At 33.4% G+C, this 25,413-nt stretch overlaps 2 protein-coding genes across 3 annotated transcripts; one reads left to right on the forward strand and one right to left on the reverse strand.

Annotated features, from left to right (window-relative positions):
• Positions 1 to 228: 228 nt before the first annotated feature.
• On the forward strand, positions 229 to 11,590 carry LOC110115049 (protein FLX-like 4). 2 transcript variants are annotated; one of them, XM_020848159.2, is made up of 5 exons: positions 229 to 471; positions 596 to 774; positions 9,998 to 10,580; positions 10,732 to 10,871; positions 10,949 to 11,590. In XM_020848159.2, the coding sequence occupies exons 3-5, from the start codon at positions 10,030 to 10,032 to the stop codon at positions 11,389 to 11,391; spliced, it is 1,134 nt and encodes a 377-aa protein (XP_020703818.1). In that variant the 5' UTR covers positions 229 to 471; positions 596 to 774; positions 9,998 to 10,029; the 3' UTR covers positions 11,392 to 11,590. The 2 variants fall into 2 exon arrangements, with proteins under 2 accessions (XP_020703818.1, XP_020703817.1); XM_020848158.2 differs by lacking the exon at positions 596 to 774 and having other exon boundaries at positions 230 to 471.
• A 10,565-nt stretch (positions 11,591 to 22,155) lies between these two features.
• LOC110115033 (transcription factor NIGT1) lies at positions 22,156 to 24,260 on the reverse strand. The gene is made up of 5 exons (XM_020848135.2): positions 24,022 to 24,260; positions 23,788 to 23,939; positions 23,420 to 23,711; positions 23,244 to 23,320; positions 22,156 to 22,731 (listed from the first exon to the last, which is right to left on the reverse strand). Exons 1-5 carry the CDS (start codon positions 24,140 to 24,142, stop codon positions 22,348 to 22,350), a joined length of 1,026 nt encoding a protein of 341 aa, XP_020703794.1. The 5' UTR covers positions 24,143 to 24,260; the 3' UTR covers positions 22,156 to 22,347.
• Positions 24,261 to 25,413: the final 1,153 nt, after the last annotated feature.

Consider the following 25,413-nt stretch of genomic DNA (forward strand, 5'->3'; position numbering starts at 1 on the left):
TTATATTGTCCATTTCTTATATTTTAAATAATTAATAATTATAAAAATATATAATAATTATATAAATTAATACTCATTATATACACCTCCATGAATTTTATTGCATTATATATTTTTATTGCTTCTCATTTTATTTATATCTATAATAACATATACAGGAGGCTTGCGATTTTTCCCTTAGCAAATCCAGCCGCGCATATGGCTTAAATCAAACCGTATATTTTCCCATCCTTCGTATTCCCAGCGCAACGCTTCTTATTCCTCGCTTTATTAATCTGTTTCGCATTCCACGCTCTCAGAACGGCACGCCGCTTCCCGGCCTGCCCTCTTCGCTAAACCCTCGCATTCTCCTCCTCCTACTTCTCCTACCGTCGGATCGGAAGTTGCTCAGGGTTGGCATCACTCTTTTCAAGATGTTGATCGGAGAGCAAGCTCGCGTGTGAACCCGCCTGGCTTCCCTTCACTAAAACTGTGAGCTTTACATTCTCCCTCCTCCTTCTCCGTCTGTTTCTTCTATTGCACTTCTTTCCTTCTGTCGGTTTTCTTATAGTTATCCTGATTCTACTTGCTTGATCTGAAACTTACAATCCTTCAGTTTTTGTGGGACTGCTTCTACTTGGTTGATTTGAAACTTGCAATCCTTCAGTTTTTGAGAGATATTTTGTTGTTTTCACATCGAGAAGCCCAGTAAGATCCTCCTCCATTAGTCCTCATGACCTACTTCCTCATTAGTTCTGCCGCGTCGTCCGGCTGCGCCCCTGCATCTGCGTGACGGTGGGGAGTTCTTTTCTTTTACTATCTTTCTCCTCTTCATCATGAGCTATTAGAACAAGGGCTTTTAATTCTTCTTTCTTTTATTTTTTTCTTTAGCTTTTTCTTATTCTTGTTTTGCTTCTTTGTTGAAAGATGTTATTGTGAATAGTCTTTTTGCAATACATTGATATTCCTCCTTAGATTTTCTTTTCTTTTTATTTAGTGTTCTCATCTATCTTATAATCAAAACTAAATAGAGTGATGTAATTATCTAAAATTAGATTTATTACTATTTAAATGTGCGACTAGTTAAAATCATTTGATAATGAAGTAGGATGAAAATAACTGATAGGTAAAGAGTTTAGTTCATTTTAGTCAACCCTACATAGTGGGATAAAGGCTTGATGATGTTATTGTATATGAAAAAAATAGACTAGCTAACACAACACTTCAGATCTTATAATCAATATTTTGTAAAAATGTTAGCAGGAGATTTTTCCAAATATCAAAAGTTGTTTTATAAAGTAGGAGAGATATGTTGTTCATAGGACTAAACAAAGCAAAAATAATATGCATTTAAGATTTTAACTCTATTATGTCAGATTAAATAAAGAGTAGAGGCTCTGACTCCAATTGTGGAGTCAAGGCACATCATGACATCGTGAATATTTTTTTCTTGCATAATAAAATATTCTATTGAAACTTCTGAATTCCAATCCGACATAAATATACACAGTAAAAGGAGTTAATGATATGTTATATGGGGTATATAATTATAATGGTTATATGGGGTATATAATTATAATGGTGATATATATATATATATATATATAATCACACTCACTATGATTAGAATATACATAATAGTTTTATGTAATTTTATAAGTAAAACTAATAGTGACATTTAGTTGATGATTAAGCTAATGTGAGTGATTAACTCTAAGCACAAATATAGAGAATGATACCTTGCATAGGCTTATGTTATGGGGCTTGTTAAACACCAATCATATGTGCACAACAAAATAGATTAATGTGATATATGTGAATCTATGTCAGGAGTTTAAGTGTACAATTATTTAGTACAATGGTGCTACTTAACCCAAGAGCATAATTAATTTTTCTACTTACAATCATGTAAGCGTAATAGTGATAAAATTAATGTCCAATGAATATAATGAATATAAATCAAAACTTAGCAAGATGGACATGATTGATATTTACGTTGTTCGGCCTAACAAGCATATATCCACCCCTAGGTGTAATAAGTCACTTAGGATTTCTGCAGTCTTTGTAATTCTCTTTTGCTCCATGCGGTTGGACAAGACTCTATAATCACTTCCTTCAAGAGGAATCATACCTTTGAACTTTCTTCCTTAAAGGGGAGGTGAGCCATCACTTTATTTATGGGTTAGGGAACCTCTAAGCTCAAGCAAACATTCTATGGAATTCCTTCCTCCAAAGTGACTCAACATTTTTTATGGTGACTAAGACTATCACAAACTAATACAAGCCTTAAACAATCTAGATATAAAATTGACTTTAGAGGATATAATGAAATACAATACAATTAGACTAAAGATTGAGATACATAATTTACTCTAATATTGATCTCAGGATGTTAACAATTCAAAATTTATTATAAATTACCTCAAGAATCTCTTAGACAAATTATTTCATTGATGACAAAAAATGTACCCTTAAAATGGACTGATTTGGTTTAATTAAAAATTTCCATAAAATTGGTTTACATGTACTAAAAAAACTTTGTGGAGGTTCATAAAGGACTTTCCCGAGACCTAATAATTATGATTCTGGGCCTCAGCCATGACTAGTTTTTAGAGCGATGCTAGTAGTTTGGTAACTTTAATGAAGGCCAATAAACCAGGTTAAATTTAATTTTTTTGATTTTAATGAGTTTCTGTCAAGAAATTTTGCAAAATACATCTATATAATACTTTCAGAAGATTTTTAGGATTGTTTTAAAATGTATAGCATCATAATTAAAATATATTAATAGTTTGTTATGTTTTATTTTGTGTGCTCACCATCCTTGAGATATTTTAATGTAAACCTCTCATTTATATAGTGCATTATCTACACACGCTTAAGGCATTTCCTTAGATTGTTCATTTTGCTTTATTTAATTATCTTAATAAACCATTTGTTATTCATCATCAAGCTATAAAGGCTCCAAGTGCGTAGTGGAATAGATAATCTCCACGGTTCAACTAATATTTATTTTATCAGCAAACCATTAGATGACATTACATAGAGATTTATTATCATCAATCACTAAGACTTACATTGGCTCATGGTGTGGTCAACTACCCTTACACTTTTCCAACTAGAAATTTTCACCCTCACTAACCATTTGACTCATGGTAGTCCTTGAGTCAAGCTTGGTGGCCTCACACTTATCATGCTGTTGTGCTTCCCTTGCAGCTTGGCTCACTGCTATAATGCTATTATCTCTGATGATGTTGCCTTCTCCTCAGCAGTGGTTGTATCATACCTACTCTATTTTCTTAATAAGTTGCAAATGTATTAAACATGAAATTATAAGTGCTTTTCAGGCATATCCTATCCATTAATTTTGGAAATTTCGATATTTTGATTCACGAGTATACAATACAAGGACTTAATTGCATATTATATATGCATGGTTTTTATAGGTTTTTTTTCAACTTTAGTAGTGTTAATCTTGCATTCCATACCATTCCTTACACTTGAAAATTAGAAAGCTTGGTCGAATATGTTAGACCATAGCTATATTTTTCAATCATTTTTGTTGGATTGAAAGTAATGAAATGAAATCCTAACTGTTTGATTATGAATTTGTAGGGGTTGATTTAAGCTTTTCTGCTCGTTTTTCATTTTCTTTTAATCAAATTCTTAGCATCCAAATTCAGCCTATATGAATATATTCTGCAGTTGACAGTTTGGATATTGCAGCACATTCTTGAATTTGGGCATTGCAATATGGCGGGCACCTTAAAGGCTGAATTTAAGAAATAAACAAATAAGTTGAATGATCTGGAGAATGGCAAACAATACAATGTATGCATATACATACATGTGTCTGTGTGTATAAAAGACAAGACATAGCAGATCTAATATCATTTGTGAAGGATTTATTAGAGGCTACATAATGGGATTTTAGTTAAAGATGAAGATGCCAAAGAAATAAGAAAATGCTGCTTTAAAAGAGATTATTTAGGAAGAAGTCTTTGCATAAAAACCTTAATGAATAGAATTGTGAACTATATTATGGATTGATCCAGAAAGAGGAAGTGGACTTGTCTTTGACTTATATGCATAAAGGTGCAAAACTTTGTCCAAATTTAATTCATCTTGATATTGGGAGAGTCATCAGAGATATTAGAATAGTTTAGTTAAATTTTTTTTTTCCAATGAAACCTTTAAGACTAACAAGATGCCAATGATTTGAAGATGAGTATTTTGGTATTAGTATTAATAAGAAATGTGTATAAGATTGTGGAAATTAAAGTGCAATCAAATTTATGAGACATACATTGCAGTTGTGGGATGTGGTAATGGATTATAAACATAGAAAAATCATGTTGATATTGAAGAATCATTTTAAGGTATATGGAGTATCATGAACAGATTTGGTGATCATCAAGGAGAAAGATTTTGTAATAATTATGTTGAAGTTATTAAACATATATATGATAGAGTATTGAATAGTATTATAAGTAATTGACCTTGAGGTTTAACATGTCTTTGCGTGAGTATTGAACATATTTAATATCTTCCTGTTAGTTTTAGTTGAAATATGCACTGTTATTGGAACTTTATTCTAGAGAAAGATAAGAAGTCTATACAAATGGATCCAAATGCTCAAAGCAGCTACAAGAGACCAACACACAATTCAAATTATGTTTATTTTCAAGTTCTATTTACAAATCGCAGTTATGGTTGACTCTTGCCTTCACTCTTCACCTCTAGCCTATTTCTCAACTTATAGGTGGTTGTCCAAGTTTGAGGCCAGGCAGCTCACATATTCTGGAAATGCAAATTGAGATTTTACATGCGGCTATAATTTTCCCAATCTTCCTGCAGTTTTCCAAACCCAATTGGGTAGATAACCATTCAAGAATCCAGAGTTTTAGAAGACAGACTAGGGTTGTTTTCTTGAGTCTAGACTCTAGAAAGCAGATTTTTGGTATCTCTTTAGTCAGCAACTAGCTACTCCAATGTTTACCCTTGTATAATTTCATTTATGGAAGGAGTTTTACTAGTTATAATGCCGAAACTCTTGGGATTATGCGCAAAATTGCAAATGACAGTTAAATGTTTACAAGAAAGATTGGATTTCATGATAGAAAACAAATTGAAAAACATAGAACATATTTATTAATTTCTTTATTAAAAAAATTATATCAAAATTTTATTTATTTATTATTATTTCTCAAGACTATTATTAAAATCTTTCAATAAATTGCTTATTATTAGGGGTGTCAATTTCGGGTCACGGGTCGGGTTCGAGTCGAACCCGAAATTGACCCGGCACTATTCGGGTCAACCCGAACCCGATCTGTTTTTAAAAACGGGTCAGTTTTTCTGACCCAAACCTGACTCGCTTCGGGTCCGGGTCAACCCGACACGACCTGAATGACCCGTTTCCAACAAGAAAATGACTAATTTTCGGGTAAAAAACGGGTCAATCTCCTCTTTTCGGGTCAAAAACGGGTCAATCTCGGGTTGCCGGGTCAAAATCGGGTTTTCGGGTCAAAATCTGGTCACTTTTGGGTCAATTTCGGGTCAAAGGGTTAACCCGAACCTGACCCGATTTTTGAAACGGGCCAAAATGCTGAACCTGAACCCGACCCGTTTCGGGTTCGGGTTGACCCTAACCCGAAATTTTCGGGTCGTATCAAATATTGACACCCCTACTTATTATCCACTACCTTTCCCGTTATTAAGGAAATAGTTATAACAATAGTGAATTGCTTACAGTCATTCACCAAATAATAGATATAACAATAATAAATTGATGTCATTTGTTATGTACGTTCTCTCTTGTTATTAAAAAATAATAAACATAATAATAATAAAAAGAAAACTTACAATTATTTCTTCTCTTATCCCCATTCCCAGCTGAGAATATTATTTATTCAATATTTCTAATTTAGTTATAAGATGACTATAAATGTATTATCATTGAGAATATTAGCTTGTGGCATCTTTTTGGCGTGTTTGTTTTTTGTTTTGTTTTAATTCTATAGAATGTAATGACTGAAATTAAACTATCAAGAAGTGAAATTAATTACAGGTAAACACTTATAGATTTAAGCATGCTTGAATCATAAAGACGAATGGTTGCCGCAAAAAAATATTTTAAATTAATTAAAGTTGATACATATGCTTAAATTTAAATTTTATCTAATGGTTGCATAAATTTCAATCACCTTGCAGGCAAAATGTCTTGCTGAGCTGAAAAATAATTTGATCCAACTAAAACAATTATTTAATGTATGCATGTTGATGTGCCTTTAATGTAAGCTATCTAAATACCAATAAATTGAATTTTGTTAGATACAGTTCATTTTTTCAAATTATATAATAGTTTGACGTCAAATTTTTGCTTCTTATTGGCATTTTGCCATAAAACTTGCAAATTATTTAAAAAAAAATAACTAGATAAAATCGTAAATTTATGACAAAATTTTTTGAATGTGTATCGAAATATGTGCAAGAAATTTTGAGCTACACAAAATAGCCTCAGGCACTTCAAGAAATTAGAATCAAAATGAGCCAAGAGATTTTTTTATTTGATTTCTAATAATAACAAAGAGTGCTGATAAAATTAGAAGTCAATCATAAAGCTTAAGAAGAGTAGAAAGTCACGGAAGCATCACCTAAAGTCCATCTTTTGGTATGATACAAAAATTTCATAATACATATTAATTAAATGACTCTAAATTAAATATATATGGTCACGACCAGGTCAACTGAGGCCCCAAGTTCAAGCTTGTTAGCTCATATTCAAGAGTCCTAGTGCAGCATCAACATTGGGCCGACTTGCTCACAATGCAAAGCTCTATATTTAAACGATACCCTACATTCAAGGTAATAATACTTGTCATAAATTATTTTCAAGCCTATGGTAATAAATCCGAAGCTGTTTGATATGTCCAACTAACAAAATGCTATTAGCTCTAAATAATCTAAAAAAATGAAAATGAATGATTATGCAAAGTCATTAAATTTGGGCATTCCAATGGTTGTAAGTCAACTTTAATAATATTTAGACAACTCATAAATAGACAAGTAAGCCCCAACCTAATTAAACCTTCAATCCAATGGATGTAATCTCCAAACCAAATTAAATTCATTCCAATGGATATAAGTTCTATCTTAAAATAATATTAAGACAACTTATAAATAGAGAAGTAAGATCTAGCCTAATTAAACCTATGGGCTTTCCAATGAATGTAAGCTCTAAACCTTATTAAATTTGGGCATTCCAATGGATGCAAGACTTGCATCAAATAATATTTGACAATTACTAAATAGAGCAGTAACCCCTAACCTAATTAATTATAGGCATTCCAATAGATGTAAGCTCCACTTCTACCAAATCTATTGAGTACACTCACCCATAGAGCTAGTTTGTAAGATCCACCATTTGAGCAACTCGCAAATAGAGCAATAAACCCCAAATTAATTAAATTTTATCATTCCATTGGATCTAAGCTCAATTTCTCCCAATTTCATTGGGCTGGCATGAAAAACCATCAAGCCCATTGAAACAAAATAAAACTTTCAAGCATTCTACTGGATGTAATCCTCACTTTAATCACATTCAATCGGACCGGTGTAAAAGTTATTAAGCCCATTGAAACAATATTAAATCTTTTGGGTCTTATAATGAATGTAAGCTTCAACCCAACTAAAATTTGGCTTTATAATGGCTGTAAGCCTCAACTCAAATCATATTTGGGTCAACTTCTATGCTAACAAACCCACAAAATCCATTAAACATCAAAATCCAAACTAAAATCTATATACAATCACTTTGTTTTACTTGGAATCCCTGAGAAGAGGAAACTAGCGGCTTGCTAATTAGATTTCCTAGATGTTGCGTCTATGGTTAGTCAACATAGGTAGACTGAGATCGTTGATATTTCCAAACGTTAAAAAAAACCATGTTCCTAAAATTGTCATAGAAAAAAATAACACAATTTTCTTTTATGTTATTTTTTTATTTTCATTTTTTTGCCACATGACTTTTATTTCTGCCCTCTATAACCCTGTTTGTTTATGATTCTTTCCTCCAAATTGATACATTTTCTTTAATTTGATGGCTACTAGTTTTGCACTTCTATTAATGGGATTATCTTTCTATTCAAGCCTGCATTCCATCAAATGAAGCAAATAAATGAAGTCGCCATGTTAACCCTAAAATTGTGATAATCTCTTTTTTATTCCCTTCCATGGTAAGGCTCATCCTCTTTGGTTGATTCTTGAAGCACTTGATGGAAAAGGTTTTTCCATCTCATGTAGTCATGTTCTAAACGGTTGTCATCTGAACAAAACGAATGGGATTCTCCTTCTTGCCTTTCATACAATGCTAATCTATTTCTTAATTGTTGAATTTAACAACATAATTCTTTCATAGCTATCTTTTTGGTTTTGGAGGGTTATTTTCTCCTAGGTGGCATGCTATCCCTAAGGTTTTGATACCAAAATTTGACACCATTACAGAACATGGGACGGTAGAGAACTGAAACAAGAATTATGGCTAGTATTATTTAAATACCATAGAAAGATAATAAGTCTATACAAATGGATCTAAATGCCCAAAGTAGGAGGACATCAACCCCATTAATAGGGAAAAACTTTCGAGCAATGAAAAATCTGAAATTCAATCTCTAAAAACTCCCCTTCCTAACATAACAAGAGGATATTTATAAAAAAATACTTAACAACTCTTAGTCACCTAATCACTAACTACTCTTAATAAGGAAATAAAAAAGAATGATAATCTAAGTAATTTTTTTAATAGAAATGCCCCTCTTATCTCTATCTATATGAATTTATTTTGCAAACTTTGTGGAAGTTCCACCCATTATTTCTATCAAATATGATATCATCTAAATGTTGTTCACCTTAGCCTTATTTGTTGAAGTTGATAAAACGCATTTTCAGTTAGTTGGATATCATAACCATACTTTTCATATTTATGGATATTTTGTTAAGTCCAATAATAAGAATTTCTCGGATGTGATGTTGTCATGGCTTTGAACAATAATGTTTCATTTATACTTGTGTTCCATACGCATTGGCTTTTTCATTTTGTTTGGATGGTGAACTTTTCTTAGTTTATTGAGTCTGAACTTGTGCTACTGGTGTTCCACCTCAAACCATGTGCTATTGTAGTCGGTTGTGAAAAAATCATTTCAAGTACCTCTTGACATGGGGTAGACCACCCCACGGTTAAGCTTTTGGGATGGAGGAGTGATTATCCGCTATCTTATGTGGCAAATCCTGTGCATCTAGTGATGCTCCCTGAAGCTTAGGATTAGCTATAATCTCTGGAAAATTATGCTACTGATTTGACTCATTGTTTAGAGGGTTGTTTCATGCACTTTTTCTTTCAATTACTCAACTAAAATTTTTATGACTCTTACTCCCTCGATTCTAATATGGCAATTTTGTTGAAGAGGAAATTCTATTACTGAGTTGGTGAAAAACGTATAAGTTTCACATAATGTATTGAACATCACTCTTGATTAAATTCTGAAGCCTTGATCTATACTGTATGAACCTATCAGCTAACCATGAGAATGGTTATTATGATAATACGGCCTTCTGTAATAGTATGACATCATAACTTCGGTTTTCTTCAAGCCATTTGATATGCTCCTATTTCAATAATGTGAAGGTTGATGAGCTGAATAAGGCTTCTTTTGGAACAGTTTTGACAACTGTTTTTGCTTCTTTCAAGATTTTTTTTTGCTAAAAAGTTGTTTTAAAAGCAGTAAAAAGACACTCCCAAATGAAGCCTAAATTTATTCGCTTCAGTTTTTGTGAAATATGATTGTCCTTTTAAGTCCTGAAATTAATGACAGTGTTCTATTACTGAGTTTATCATAAGCTTTCTTATTAAACTATTTATGAAAAAGCTTGCTCTTGTTCAAGCCCACTGGGCTGTAAATATGGAATGGAATTATGGACCATCCATGACCCTTTACAAGTTTCTCTTGGACATGTGCAGGTCTACTTTCTTTCAACTTAAACAGAACATCTATGGCTTTTCGAGGATATGTTCCATCATCATTACTGGGGAAACCTGTGCAGGCACCAGGGATGATGCGCCATGGCCCCTTTCCAGTTCATCCGTCTTCTGGACATCACCCTTTGGAGCCTGTAAACCCTGCTGAAGTTCTAGAAAAAAAAATTGTGGTTCAGGAGGCTGAGATGGATAGACTTACTATGGAAAATCGAAGGTTTGCAGCAACTCATGTGGCACTGAGGCAGGAGCTTGTTGCCTCTCAGCATGAGCTACAGCGAATCCAAGCTCATGTTGGTAGCATCCATAATGAAAGTGAGATTCAGATCAGGGGCTTGTTGGAGAAGATTTCAAAAGCTGAGATTGATATCCATGCTTCTGAGGAAGTGAGGAAGGATCTACAAAAGGTACATTTGGAGAGACAAAGCCTTCTTTCTGAAAGGCAGGAGCTTGCAAGTGAAATCCAGCACATGAAGGAAGGTCTTCAAAAAGCCAAAGCTGACATTAAAAATCTCCCTGAACTACATGTTGAGCTTGAGGGATTGAGACAGGAGCATAAAAAATTACGGTAACCAAATTCTCTGTTGTTGTTGTTGTTTTTGTTTCTCTCTCTCTCTCTCTCTACCCTTCATGCCCTGCTTCATTTTGCCTTAAACTGTTTTCCTTTGCTACTGTTGAGTTCATGAATTGAAAGATGTGCTTCTTTTGGTGTAAAAAAGTTCGGCCTTTGAGTATGAAAAGAATTTAAATAAAGAGCAAGTGGAGCAGATGTGTGGAATGGAGAAGAACCTTATAACAATGGCAAAAGAAGTTGAAAAGCTAAGAGCCGATATACTTAAAATAGAGAACACTGCACAGGGTAATGATTGTCTCAATCTTGTCACCATACTAAGCCAACAATTTCCCTCTCTGATTTTGCAATTCTTTATTATCTAGTACCACATCAACACGGAAGCACATATGGGACTGCAGCTCCTGTCTACCCTTCTGCAAGTCAAGTCTTTGTTCAACACCCAGATCAGGCTTATTCTCAAAGTGTTGGCTATGCGGAAAATGCCAATGTTGTAGCTGGTGGCTATCCAAATTCTGGCTATAATAGCCATGGTGGTCTTCCTGGGTATGTCCAGGGGTATGGAATAGTATCAACGCAAATGACTGGTGGGGTTGCAGTTCAGGGCGGTAATGGCTACGGTACCGTCGCCGGTGCTGTCTACCCTAATGGTTCCCTGATGCCTCCAGTGCCGGTAGCCGGTGGAGTGCAAGCTGGAGAAGGAGCAAATCCTTCTAGTGTTGTTTTTGCTGGTTCTTATGATGGGGCGAGTCTTGGAGGCCCACCTCTGCCCCCAGGCCCCCCACCACCATCAGTTGGTTGGAGATAGAAAACTAAGAAGTAAAAAAAGCTGATAGCTTTTTCCTTGATTTGGATAAGGGCTTGTGGGTATGAAGGTTCGGATTCTTGTTTAAATTTTAGTTGCTAGACAAGCAATTCCTAATGAATGGAGAGAAACCAGTTGGTTTTAAAAATGGCTTATAATAAATCTTTGCATTTGGTAATATATCCGATGTTTCCTTTCTTTATCTTTCCCTTAATTTCTTTGGCATCCCATCACTTTCGGTATTGGTGGCAATGGTTACTTTTTTCTGCAGGTTTGCCTCTTTCTATGGTATGTGTGTGTCTCCATCCTCCATTCTCTTCTTCTTCTAATCACATGGATACATAAGTTCTTGTTGTACAGTTCTCTGGCGATCACTCCTTTCTATTTCTTGCATTCAAGTGATTCCAATGGTTCGTTTGTTTAAGTCCTCGTTTGGGACGGTTTTCTTATTGCTTCTCAAAAGGATCTTTTAGTATAGAAGTTAAAATTTTTATATTAAAAAACTGTTTTAAGAAGCAGCAAGAAAACGTCCCAAATGAATAGTAAGTAAAGTTCCCAAGCAAGCAGAAACGAGGCTTCTCTCTCTGGAATACTGAAAGTGACATCATAATGTATGGCGTTGACGATGACCTGCAGGTGCCAAAATATCATTACTGCCAAATGTATGTTCGAAATAAATGTTTAAATTGCATGGCTTTCACCAAGAAAATACTTATTGTAAGTTTTGTTATTTCAGTTTTTTTTTTTTCCTTTTTCTGTTTAAGACTATCTGGACAACAGATATCTAAGTCCAAGTTGTTTTGTCAAGGCTAATGTTATCCTGTAGAAAGCTTGCAATATTTACTCTATGATCTATGGCATATGATCATATGGTAATGTATTTATTACATTTTCTTTCCTTCTTAGGCTTTGTTTGAGGCGGAATTATTCTGTGGACGTTGAACGCCATCTAGAGATCAATCAAAATGCGTCACGTCGCCCTTGCTCGGTACCGTGGCTCGGTATCGCTCGATATTCTGCTAGGTACTGCTAACTTAGCGCATTCTAGTTGGCCTCCAGATGGTAAACTGCGTTCGGCGTCTATACAGAATAATTTTTCTTGTTTGTAACTGTTTTTTTATTGCTTAAAGCATTTTTTTAGTATATACATTAAAATTTTGGTTCTGAAAAGTTGTTTCAAGAAGCAATAAAAAAGTCGTTCCAGAACGAAGTCTTAAGTTTTGTTTGAGATAGTTTTTTTTACTGTTTTTTAAAATAACTTTCTGTACAAAAAATTCTTGAATTAAAAATTTTTGTGCATGAAAATTATTTTAAAAGAAAGTTGTATGAAATGAAGCATAGTGTTCCTTTAATTTAGTAGTTGTTAATGGTGTAAATTGTTTAATTTAATTTGGTTTGACCTAAACCAAGAATCCAATTTACTAACTTTTGCTCTATAGAAAATTTGAATTATATCCGAATGGAGTTCAATTGGCTGAATATAAATGACTAATTTGCTGTTCTGACCGGCCGGGTTCAGGTTCAGGTAATTGCATGCCTTTCGGTTTATTATAAGCTTGTTCTTTATACAATTTGTTAGCTTGGTGTAGGTTTCTATGATCTTATCGTTAAGATTAAACAGAATGTCATCATTTGTTAGTAGATGCGATCAAATCACCAATCATACTTCATATAAAAAGGATTATTCTCTTAAAATTGTAGGAGTTTGAGTTGATTTACAAGCTGACTTATTTATTATGAAAGAGGGAAATTGATTATGATCTAAATAACAATTATAATAAAATCATAAAAAAAAGAATTAGAAATTATAATAAAATTAACAAAGAATCATCTAATAAAATATATAATTTTTAAATATTTTAAACAATTTTATACTTAAGAGTATTGAATCTCAATACATTTTAAGTATATTTAATTTTAAATTTATTTAGAAGAGGGCTTATAAGCTAACGAGTTGAGTCAGAGTTGGCTCAAATTTGGCTCGTTAGTTCTTCGAGTTTGCTTACAAGTCATTTATCGAGCCAATCTTGAACAAGCTCATGAGTTGGCATAAATTTCTTCTTTATTTCTTTAATCTCTAATAATTTTGTTTGCATCAAAATTTGTAATTTCTCTTCTTTATATGATGATAAATTATTGTTAATTAATGACAAAGATGAATAAGTAAAATGTCTGATCATTCTAAAATAGTTCTAACAAGAAAATCTATCAATGGAAACTTAATAAATGATTGATACAATTAATCTCTTTATTCTTCCTGAATTAATGTAGCTAAGCCATCCCTTTAATGAACGCGTTTGGTTTATCAAAGAATCAATATGCATCTCTTCTTTGGCAACATCAAGAGTAATTGCTTGAAATGAAGAGAGGAAGCAAGTATATCAATTTTAATTATATAAACAATCAAACATTCACGTGATAAAATTTTTTAGTCATTACTCATTAGAGTCTAATGTGTCTAGTTGTATCAAAGCTTTTATTTTTTTTTTTCTTTTGAGTTATGATTTTGTAAAATTATTAGCCAATTTCAAATCTATGCACAAAATTCATATCAAAATCATATGCTGAAATATAGGTTTTGTTTGGGATAATTTTCTTGCTGTTTTTAAAACAGTTTTTTTCTACAAAATTTTTTTTTGCTATAGATTTTTTACTTAGAAATCTGCTTTAAAATAGTAAAGATTATATCCCAAATGAAATCGTAATATGAAAAAAAAATTTATCTGCTACTAATATGTTTTGTTTATGAATGTTGAATTTCATTATTTATTAGGTTTATAGCAGTTGTGTTATTGCTTTTGATATGAATTTGTTTTAACTTACTTTCAACTTTAATTATTGTTTTAACCAACTATGGGAAAAGAGGAAGATGTGTGAGACCTTATTAGCATGAGAGAAGAAGAGTCATGGTGTAGAGCTTCCCCCGAGTCACTTACCAATGATTGATGGAGACATATGTTGACATTGATTCAAGGACAAGCATATATGACACAGATCTCAACAACACTAGCATGACATGATAAATAAATTTATCCATTATGATCTTATGCCATACTAGCATATATGCATCAATGATGGTTCATATGATCATAGTATCATCAAACATTGTGCGAATTTAGCCACACCCATATGAGTATTCATTGCTCAGTTATGCGTGTTATAGTTTGGTGGTTTGTTTCCCCATCATATATTGATAGATGGTGTACATAGTAGGCCCCTATGTCAATGATGTATATTATAGAGTTAAATGTATTTTTTGTGCCTCACGAGCAGCATGATGAGTGTGCTACTTTGTTCTGTAGTGTAGGTGTCAGACAAGGTTCAATTTATGCGATTCCTATGAGTTTAAATGTTGAATCTAAGGAAAACATTCTTAGACCTAGCTATACCTCACCCCTTGTCGCATTTTATTTGAGATGTGGTGTGTTACCACTCACTTGGCCATCCATGTTAGCCCTAATGTGCAAAATTTTGTGGATTCTTAATTATCCACAGTATGGCTATGGTGTATGACATGTTGAAAGAATTTATGACCAAGATATGACTCTTTACGCCATCTTCAATCCTTCTCATTCCATTACTCCTGATGTGAATGAGTTTTTGTGATCATCGATGCCATGTTTAAGAGTTTTTAGCGATACTCACTAGGTCATTATGAGTTCCTCTTACCAAATTGCTATCTCTGATGCATGTGAGAATTCAAACGAGGAAAATAATAAGGCAAGAGAAGCCTCGCATGATCTTGAAGATGGCATCTCGTCTACCATGCATTGTCAAGCTTCATGAAATCAATCAAGGTTTAGATTTAGATCACCAACTTGCTTTCATCAATTCATTACTTTTTGAGTTAGATACCAAGTTGTCCATTTATCCAAGTACCATGATTACTTTGCCTGAAAGTAGAATGAGAAGCTTAATCTTGTTATAGAGGTAGCAATTTATGAGCTGACTATCTATCAAGCTTGAAATAGTCATTGTCAAGCAACCCCTTTATAATTGGAGATTAAAAACTAGGTAATCACCAAGATGAAGATACTCAATAAAGACAGTTTCATGAGGGAAGGGACTCATCTTCCTTGGTTAGCAAATGTTGTTCCATTCAAGAAGAATAATATAAAAATCCATATATGCATTGACTTCTATGATTGCAAGAAGGCATGCTCCTAGGAAAGATTTCCTTTTACCCATCCTTATGGTTATGGTTCCCATAACTTATTTTCCTTCATGGATAGCTTTTCTAGATATACATTGATCAAGATGACCCTTGAGGAGGAGCAATTTATTACATTTTGTTCTATGGTCATTGTCTATGGTTGTAAAGTGATGTTTTTAATCTCAAGAAAGTTAAAATCACTTATTAGCACCTTATGACATACATCTTTCATGACTTTTCCACTAGCATGTCGATATGTGTATTGTCTCGCAGTGTCTATGCCAATTTGACCTTTAGTATAATTTTCTGAAGTATGCTTTTGACATGTTGGCAAAACAATTTCTGAATTTTATTGTCCTACATCATAGCATAGAAATTGATCCTTCAAAGATCAAAGTAATTATATACATGGCTTCTCCCAAGATTTTGACCTAATTTTGATCATTAAGGCAAAATCACCTTCATGTATCGGTTCATCTCGAACCTTGCATACAAGTGAAAGCATTTCGTGGCAATCTTGAAGGACATTTGTTTTTTCTGGGATCAATGGTGTAAGGAGATTTTGATAGCATCAAGAGCAACTTGATGAACCCACTTGTTTTGGCTTCCCTAATTTCAATCACTTGTTCATTATACCACAGCCCTCAAAGAGCCTTTTAGTGCACTTTTAGCTCAAAAATTGAATAGAATATAAAGAATACTTTGTACTATCTTAGCTAACACATTATCCATGCAAAGTTTAAGTATCCCATTATAGAAAAACCTCCATCTTGCATTGATCTTATTGATGAAGAAACTTTGCCATTAAATCTTGTCATATAAGATCATTCTAATCTCTCGAGTAAATCTATAGTAATATTTAGTGATAGGCCTAATGTTGTTCAACTGTCTAATATGTTGGTCTATGATACACCTTCAATCGACATCACCATCATCTCTTAGTATGTCATCAAAGGATACTTTTGCTGACTTATTGGTAGCACATATTATGATGACTCATTATCTAATTTGAAAAAAAAAAAATCTTTTAATTTATACAATCAGAGTCATCTAATTTCTTTTATCAATCTAAATAGCAGCAGCAATAAAACTATCAATAATATATATATATATATATACATACATTCTTTTCCCAAAAATTATATACACAACTCAAAATCTATACAATCGTATTATAACTATTATATCATAAGTACAAAAGAATAGTTAAAACAAAAAAAGAAATAGAACCTGAGAAATCCAAGTCAATCTCACACTTCTAATTCTTTTCACTAACTTAAAAATATTTAATCACATATAATGATGAGCTCACAAGCCCAACAAGCAACTAAATCCTATAACAAAACAAAACATAAGGCAAAGGAGCAATATGCATGTTAGCAGTCAAATCATAATAGTAGCATTCACATGATCATAGGACAATATAATAAATAAATCAGTAAATCTGTACAGGTGTCAAATTACTAAAGAAATCATTGTATAAATACTACAATTAATAGATAAATCATATAAAATATTAAATGAAAACATCAATAAATACTATCAAAATCATGTCAATATAGTAAAATTATTTAAAAATAAGTATATTAGTGTATCGCATGTTAAGAAATATCATATAAGTGACAACTCAGTGGTAGTGATCGGTGCACATACTCAATATATATCATGTGATCAACATATATATTAATAACAGTAGAACAATAGTAACATCAGCATCATGGGTGGAACTAATAGTAAAGTTGTATAGTGGCAGTGATTTAGTAGCATGTTTTTTTATAGTCATATTAAACAAGTAAGTCCTGACCAAAGTGGTGTTTTTTAAGTATCAGTGTCATTATCAATAAACTGTTGGTTCAATAAATAGAGTCATCACCTTTTGCTCGGCGACACAGTAACTCTCAATCAGTATCATGTGAATTAGTAGATGATAACACTCAACCGTAATATTTTTTAAAAAAAAGCCCATTTTCCCACCATCATATGTGATTAATCAGTCTCCAACCAACATCAATAAATAACTAATCTTTACTTGTCCTCCCTCTGTGAACAGAAGAATATAAAAAACACCAAATTATTGAAAAAAAAAAGTTATAGATTCCTCATAGTGAGATGAGCAAATTTCCCAATAGGTGTGACCGTCAAAAATCACTTCGCAACTTCCAAATATTAAACTTTTTTCTCCTCTATTTTTTATTTCTCATTTTCCTTAAGTTACTCTCTCTTTAGCGGAAATGAAGAAAATGTGAAATGGATTTATTAATTTAAGTTAGTGGTTTAATATTTTTATTATAAAATATTAATATAGCTATTTCATTTATTCAAATTTTTAATATAAAATTCATATAAATTCTTTTGGAGCTTTAAAAATATAGAAAAATATTCATGAACTAAATCATTTTATTTAGAAAATATTAGTGAAATCGATTTGCAAAATAGGCACCCAAAAATCCCACTTGTACCGACAAAATGTCAATTTCTTTTTTTTAGCAGTGCCTAAAATTATGAAAAAAATCTTGTAATTAAAACACAATAATATCTATCTTATGGCGATGAAGGTTTTTAAATTTAACTTATAATTACTCATGAAAAAAATTTATTGATCTAATTTATTACACATGATCCCTACTAATTTTCCAATCAATGATGATTTTCTTGAACTTCCTATCTATTTCATCCCTTAGCAAAATAAAAACAGAAGAAAGAAGAGTAAGCCATCTAAAATATTCCATCCACAGTTCCATATTGGAAGCTATATTTTGATGGCTCATCCTCCATATGAGAGGTTAGTACCATGGCATATTGCTTGGGTTAATTAGGATAGGTCTTTATTTCATTTGGAGAATGGAGCTTCATAGTAATAATGTGAAAAAGCATAAATCTTTGATAGCTAAAAAGCTGCTAGAAAGCTATTCCAAACGAAACCTTCATATCTAACAACTACTTCCAGCTGGTTGAGAACAATTGCATTAACGACCATATGACACTCGAAAGCTTTAAATGACACACAAAGAGATAAATATTATACATAAAAAGTCTTACAGACAATCCTTTTTTTCTCAAAAAAAAAGAAAAACTGACGATTTCCTTTACAGAATTTGTCATCTGGAAAGCTGTAGATAAGCACAAAGGGATGTATGGGCCGCTGAAGAAATTCCAACCAGCTGAAAACCTGAAGCAAATATGGATAAGCACAAATATATCCACCTAAGCACAATGCCATGGCCTTATCCATAATGATTAAAAATTCTTTTATATTTCTTGAAGAATGTCACATGTGAATCTTTCTTGCCATTTGGCTAATTTCAGTGAATAGTTGCTGTCGTGATTCTGAGTCTTCTGGCTAATATCAATAACTTCTATCAGGTCAAACAGATCAAGGCCACATCCACCCTTCAATGGGATCTGCATTAATAGCCAAAATCAGAAGAAAAAAAATAAAATAAATCAAATTTAGAGGATTGGTCAGTTGTACAATGAGGTCTCTAGTGTAGAAGACATGAACACTCCATTGGTGCCAGCTTTCCAAAGCAGCTTTCTAAAACAGCTTTTTAAAAAGTTAATTTAGAAAGCAGTAAAAAAAGTTGTCTCAAACGAAACTTTAACTTGACGTCTTAAAGTATTGCCATATGAATTCATAGAATAGGTCTTACTGAAGATCGCAACGGTGATAAATACAACTAAAATTAATTATATTTTGTGTATGTTTATTCAAAAGATATATTTTTAGATATTGTTCTTTGAGTGAATGTTTTTGTTTACTGTAATGATTAAAATTTTTTAATATAAAAATGGATTTAAATTTTATTTTATTTTTATTATTATTTGTTTGATTTGCTCATTATCATAATTTTGATCACTTGATGACTTGGTGAATTTGTTTTGTATTCCTTTTCTATGTATCCAACTTTTTAAGTATTTGATTTGAATCTTAAAAAAAAATAAAGTTTAGTAATTTGAAATACCAAAAAAATTATTTTTTGTATTTGTAAATCACTTAAATTGATGATTTTTATATCTTGTGTTATGACCAATTGTGATTCTTGTGTCAAGCTTCATTGGAGATAGATTTTTTATTATTTTCTAAAACAATTTTTTAGCATAAAAATTTTTACACAAAAATATTAGAAAACAGTCATAAATAAAACCTTAATAAACATAGTTTAAAATTTTCTTCATCTACTTAAAAAGGAGCTAAGGAGTTGGATTTGAAGTTTCAAGTGCTAATAATAGAATCATAGTAAAAAATCTTAACTTAACTCTGCACGACGAGATGAGTTAGTGCTAACTTAGCCTGAAATTAACCAAAGTTTTTGATTTGGATATAATAATTTTAAAAAATTACAATTTAATTAGTTTTTCATGAAAAGTAAAATCAAATAATGAAGTCATTATTTTCAAGTTGATCTGAACCGAACTGATATGACCCACATCTACCAAATCTTTTTTCCAATCACTTAATCTGACCCAAACCCCAACCATAATCTTGTCCGGGATGACATAAAAGCCAAATTTTGAGATAGTAAGACCTCGTTTGGGACAACTTTCTTACTGCTTCTTAAAACAGTTTTAAGAAGCAGCAATAAAGTCGCCACAAACGAAGGAGAAATTATTCTGTGCGGAGACTAGACGCAGAATGCTGCCCGGAGATTAATCAGAATGCGCCACATAAGCGGTATCGAGCCACAGTACCGGGGTGACATGGCACATTCTGGTTGGTCTACGAACATCGTTCTATATCCGCATAGAATAATTAATCCAAACGAAGCCTAAATGATAACTGCACAGAACACAAATCCTTCAATACTTTATGTGAAAGTATCTAATGAAAGCCTAGATGATGTATGCAAAGGGGGGGGTCAACATAAGTTAAGTTTTTCTTGTATTGTGTCTTTTCATCTTCCCCCTCTACTTCTCTTCATTATCTTGTCTTTTCATCTTTCCCCTCTTCTTTTTGTCCTTTGGATGGTTGCTGGTTTCATGAGAACTTTGGCTGTTTTGGTTTGAGCTTAAGAAGTTAAACTTTAGTTGTGCCAAGCTCATTAATTTCTAGTGGAGAAGTAGCTCATTATGAGCTGATGTCTTGCTAAAAAGTTATTAAGGGAGAACTTGATTTGCTGGGTGGATTTTGCAATTTTAGATATTGTGGTTTGAGTGGATGTTTTTTTTTTTAGTTTAATGATTTAAAATTATTAATATAAAATTGAATTTAAATTTTATTTTATTTTATGATCATTTGTTTGATTTGCTCATTATGATAATTTTGATCACTTGATGCCTTAGAAAATTTGTTTTGCGCTCCTTTTCTATGTATCCAACTTTTTAAGTACTTGGTTTGAATCTAAAAAATACAAAATAAAATGTTTAGTAATTTGAAATACCAAAACAATAATTTTTTGCATTTGTAAATCACTTTAATTGATGATTTTCAAATCTTGTGTTATGACTTTTTTTTTGGGGACATTTAGGCCATTTAAGGCAAACTCACACACACAACGCATACACAAAGACTCGAATCCAAGACCTCTTAGTTGGAAGCATAAGCTCTCAACCAACAAGTCAAGGTGAGCTGTGTAATCTTGTGTTATGACCAATTGTGATTCTAGTGTTAATCTTCATTGGAGACAGCTTTTTTACTGATTTTAAAATAACTTTTTAGTATAAATTTAAATTAAAAAAAAATGATTTAAAAAACAGTCATAAATGAAACATTTAATAAACATAGTTTAAAATTTTCTCCATCCACTTAAAAAGGAGCTAAGGAGTTCGATTTGAAGTTTCAAGTCCTAATAATAGAATCATACTAAAAAATCTTAACTTAACTCGGCACGACGGGATGAGTTAGTGTTAACTTGGTCTGAAATTAACAAAAGTTTATGATTTGGATATAATAATTAACAAAAAATTACAATTTGATTAGTTTTTCATGAAAAGAAAAATCAAATAATGAACTCATTATTTTCAAGTTGATCTGAACCGAACTGATATGACATAGATCTACCAAATCTTTTTTCCAATCACTTAATCTGACCCAAACCCCAACCATAATCTTGTCCGGGATAACATAAAAGCCAAATTTTGAGATAGTAAGGCCTCATTCGGGGCGGCTTTCTTGCTGCTTCTTAAAATAACTTTTTAGTACCAAAATTAAAAGTTTTGTACTTAAAAGCTGTTTCAAGAACCAGCAAGAAAGCCGCCCCAAACGAAGGAAAAATTATTCTGTGCGGAAACCGGACGCAGAATGCTGCCCGGAGATCAACCAGAATGCGCCACATCAGTGGTATCGAGCCGCGATACCATGCGAAGAGGTGACATGGCACATTCTGGTTGGCCTCCGAACGGCGTTCGACATCCGCACAGAATAATTAATCCAAACGAAGCCTAAATGATACCTGTACTTTCTTAAAATGCCAGAACACAAATCCTTCAAAACTTTATGTGAAAGTATGAAATCAAAGCCTAGAACAACATGAAAAGCCCAAATAAATATCCAAATAAATATTTTATCACTTCTAAAAAAAAAAAAAAAATAGATCCTAGAAAGAGTTGTTTTTTTGTGATCAAAAATTTGGGTCCCTCTCCCAAATTTTTGATTACATCACTAGAACAGTATTAAAAGCCCAAATAAATATCCATATAAATGTTAGAACTGCAAAATTGCATAGAACTCTACATCTGACTTCAGTCTAATCTCAAATAAGTTTGGTGGTACATGCAAATATAAACACAGGTATACATGTAGCTCTAATTTTACAGAAAAAAAAACAAAGCATAAGATCATACTCTCCTTCAAGGATCTCACAAAGAGGTTAAACTGATGTGGTCTGTGATGAGAAGGATGTGCTAGAAGAATTGGATATGGTAGCCGCATCATCTACAAGACTTCCATCATCTTGGCTGCACCTTTGTTGTGAATGCAACGACATGAAAGGGTGCTTACTTGTTTGTTGCTTCTTATTTGGTTGCTCTTCCTCCGATCCAAATTCAAGAGGCAGAGATGGAACAGGAGAGTATATTCCATTCAAAGCAGCACTGCTACCTTCAGCTTGCTGTGCTGTAGCTGCAGCAGGAGCTGCTGCCGTTGGAGGTACCCAGATGCTTCCTACCAAGACAAAGTGTGGTTGATTCTGAGTGCTATTGCTGCTGCTGCTCTGAACTGTAACCAATGGCCTTCTCATATGTAGACGATATTTCTGTAACGGACAGGTGTTCTTCATGAATAAGAAAACTGAAAGTTTGAACTCTCATCCATTAAGAGATTGTTCACTTTGATCTAAAAACTTTCACAATTTTGTCCTCCAAATATAACTTTCTAGGAAGATTACTCCTATATTTAAAAGTTTTTCTACACTAATAAATTTATGGGATCTTACAAAGAAGTGCAAAGCATAAGCAGCCAAAAAATAGCTTAATATGGTAATTCATGCAAGTTTTTTAGCATAACCAGCCAAAAAAATAACTCAGAGATTCACAAAAGGCGCAAATAGAATTGTTTGAATAAGCAAAATTCTGATCTTTATTCAATTCTGGAATTCTACATCGCCTGAACTTGACCAATTCTACAAGGAGACGAGCATTAACGCAGAGGAGTCACCATGGAAAAGAAGCTTCTATCCGCTCATCACCAAATCATTAAATAACAATCACAGGCATTAATCAGTCATAACATAGTGAGGCAATAATGCATCAACCAAACCATCTTTACCTGCAAATGGGACTTCACCTCATCATTAGTGAGGCCATCCACCATCATCATCTCCCTGATCTGCTTCGGTGTTGCCGCTGCAACCACCACATAAAAGCAATCGTCTTTCAAAACACCAATCAAAAGAAAAAAAAATTCAGAATAAGCACTCGATCATGAAATGACGCAAATCTCACAGTGGAAGCCTCCTAGCTGTTCAAGAGCATTCAAGAATTTCCGATGCAAAGCAGGCGACCAACACCTCCTCTGCTTCCTATTAGACTGTGCAGTAGCCAGAGACCGACCCTCCTCCGCCTCCTTCTTCTCCAAATCTTCACCACCATCCCGTCTTTTTCCTCCTAATGTGGAGCTAACCGCAGGTGCCTCTGCAGGCGCCAGGACCGCCGGCATCAATTTGCTTTTCTCAAATGGCTGAAAGGCTCTGCCAACCCTCGTCGCGTTCACAGCCACCGGCTTCCTCAAAGTGCCCTGATCAAACAAACACCACCACAATTTGAGCACCAACAAATCAAATCAGCACAAAAAAACACCAATCCTTGCTCACCCCTTCAGCCGGCGGTTTATCAGCCGCCGCAGGACTCCATAACTGGGCAGATCTGAGCCAATCCTGCTTACAATTAGACGCTCCCTTCTCCATCACCGACTTATCTCCGAAAACCTCATCGCTCGTTACTTGCCGCTCCAAGTTATCAATCGCTGCTCAAACCAAGAAAGATAAAGAAGCAGAAGAAGAGCAAAACCCTAGAAACCAGCAAATAAGGCGTAATTTGATCGGCACCTTCGTTGACGAGTTGCAAACAGAGGGGGAGCTCGCGGGAGAACATCTGGATCTTGCGGCGCTCTTCCTCGAGCGCCGAAATGAAGTCGCTGAGCCTCTGTTTCCATTCCGCCATGACCATTGCCTTCACCAAGAAGGAAAAGAAGAACAATAAAAGAAGAGAGAGAGAGAGACAGAAAGAGGAGAGAGAAAGAGAGGAGAATGGCGGAGAGATAAAGGGTATCGAATCGGGGTCGAGGCGTCGCGTACGCAAACGAATCTTATAAGGGATGTGTCCTGAATATTCGGCGGTGCGATGCTGCGGATTCTCGTGGCCGCCTGGGCGGCCTTGTGCTGCCGCTGACGTCAGCGATCCGATCCGATTAAAACAACAATGGGCGGGCCGATCCACATACTTGGTTTGTTGGGCTTTTTTGGTCAGCAGCCCAACCCAATTCTATTGTAAACAAAACGGGTCCACATATTGCAACTATTAAAACTTTTTTCATTGTTTTTAAATTAACTCTTTAATATAAAAAATTTATGTTAAAAATTAGTAAACCTAAGAACCTATTTGAGAAAAAAATTATTATGTGCGGACAGCAGACTGCAACGGGAGATAAACATGAACACGGCACATCATCTTTTGCTCGGTATCGATGTTGGGTATTGCTCTGTGCCTGATGACGTGGTGTGTTCTGTTTAGTCTCCGGACAGTCTGGTATCTGCATAGAATATTTTTTTCTATTTGAGACAGTTTTATTGGGACAGCTTTCTAGTTGCTTGAAGATAATGATTATAATTTTGATTGACTATTATTTTGTTATTATTTTTCAAAAGGTTTTACAATGGAAAGCTGATTTTAGTAATCGTTTAACTATGTTATTTTTTGCAGTAATTTCAAAAATGATTTTATAAAATATTGCAGCAGTTCGCAACTAATCCTAAAAGAACATGATAAATAAATATGTATAACTAAATAAAATTATAGAAAAATTCAATATTTAGAAAATTAATAATTTTGGTTCATTCGGTAATTTTTTAAATATTTTAATTAAAATTATTATTTTTTGGACCCGTGAGAGCTATCGTTGGAGAACATGTCAAATTAAGGATAATAATATTAATGGTGGGATAAGATACTCAACTTTTTAATGTGGAACATGTAGTGCAAGTGGTTGTGCAAAATCAAAATAATAATAATAATAATAAAAGGGTTGAAATATTGAAGATTATGGGGGGTATAAAAGAAAATTACAGAGATAGTGAGAAGTTAGGAGAATATGCAGCGAATCGGGGAATCTGTGCGTCGGTAGAATGGAGATTCCATGAGTGAGGGGCATATTCGGGCTTTAGAGGGTCCTTCGAGATTCGACCAATTTTTTTAAGAAAGTGGGTGTTAAATGTAATTAA

This window comes from Dendrobium catenatum, unplaced genomic scaffold (genome assembly GCF_001605985.2).
Source record: "Dendrobium catenatum unplaced genomic scaffold, ASM160598v2 fragScaff_scaffold_1510, whole genome shotgun sequence".
Classification (NCBI taxonomy): domain Eukaryota; kingdom Viridiplantae; phylum Streptophyta; class Magnoliopsida; order Asparagales; family Orchidaceae; genus Dendrobium; species Dendrobium catenatum.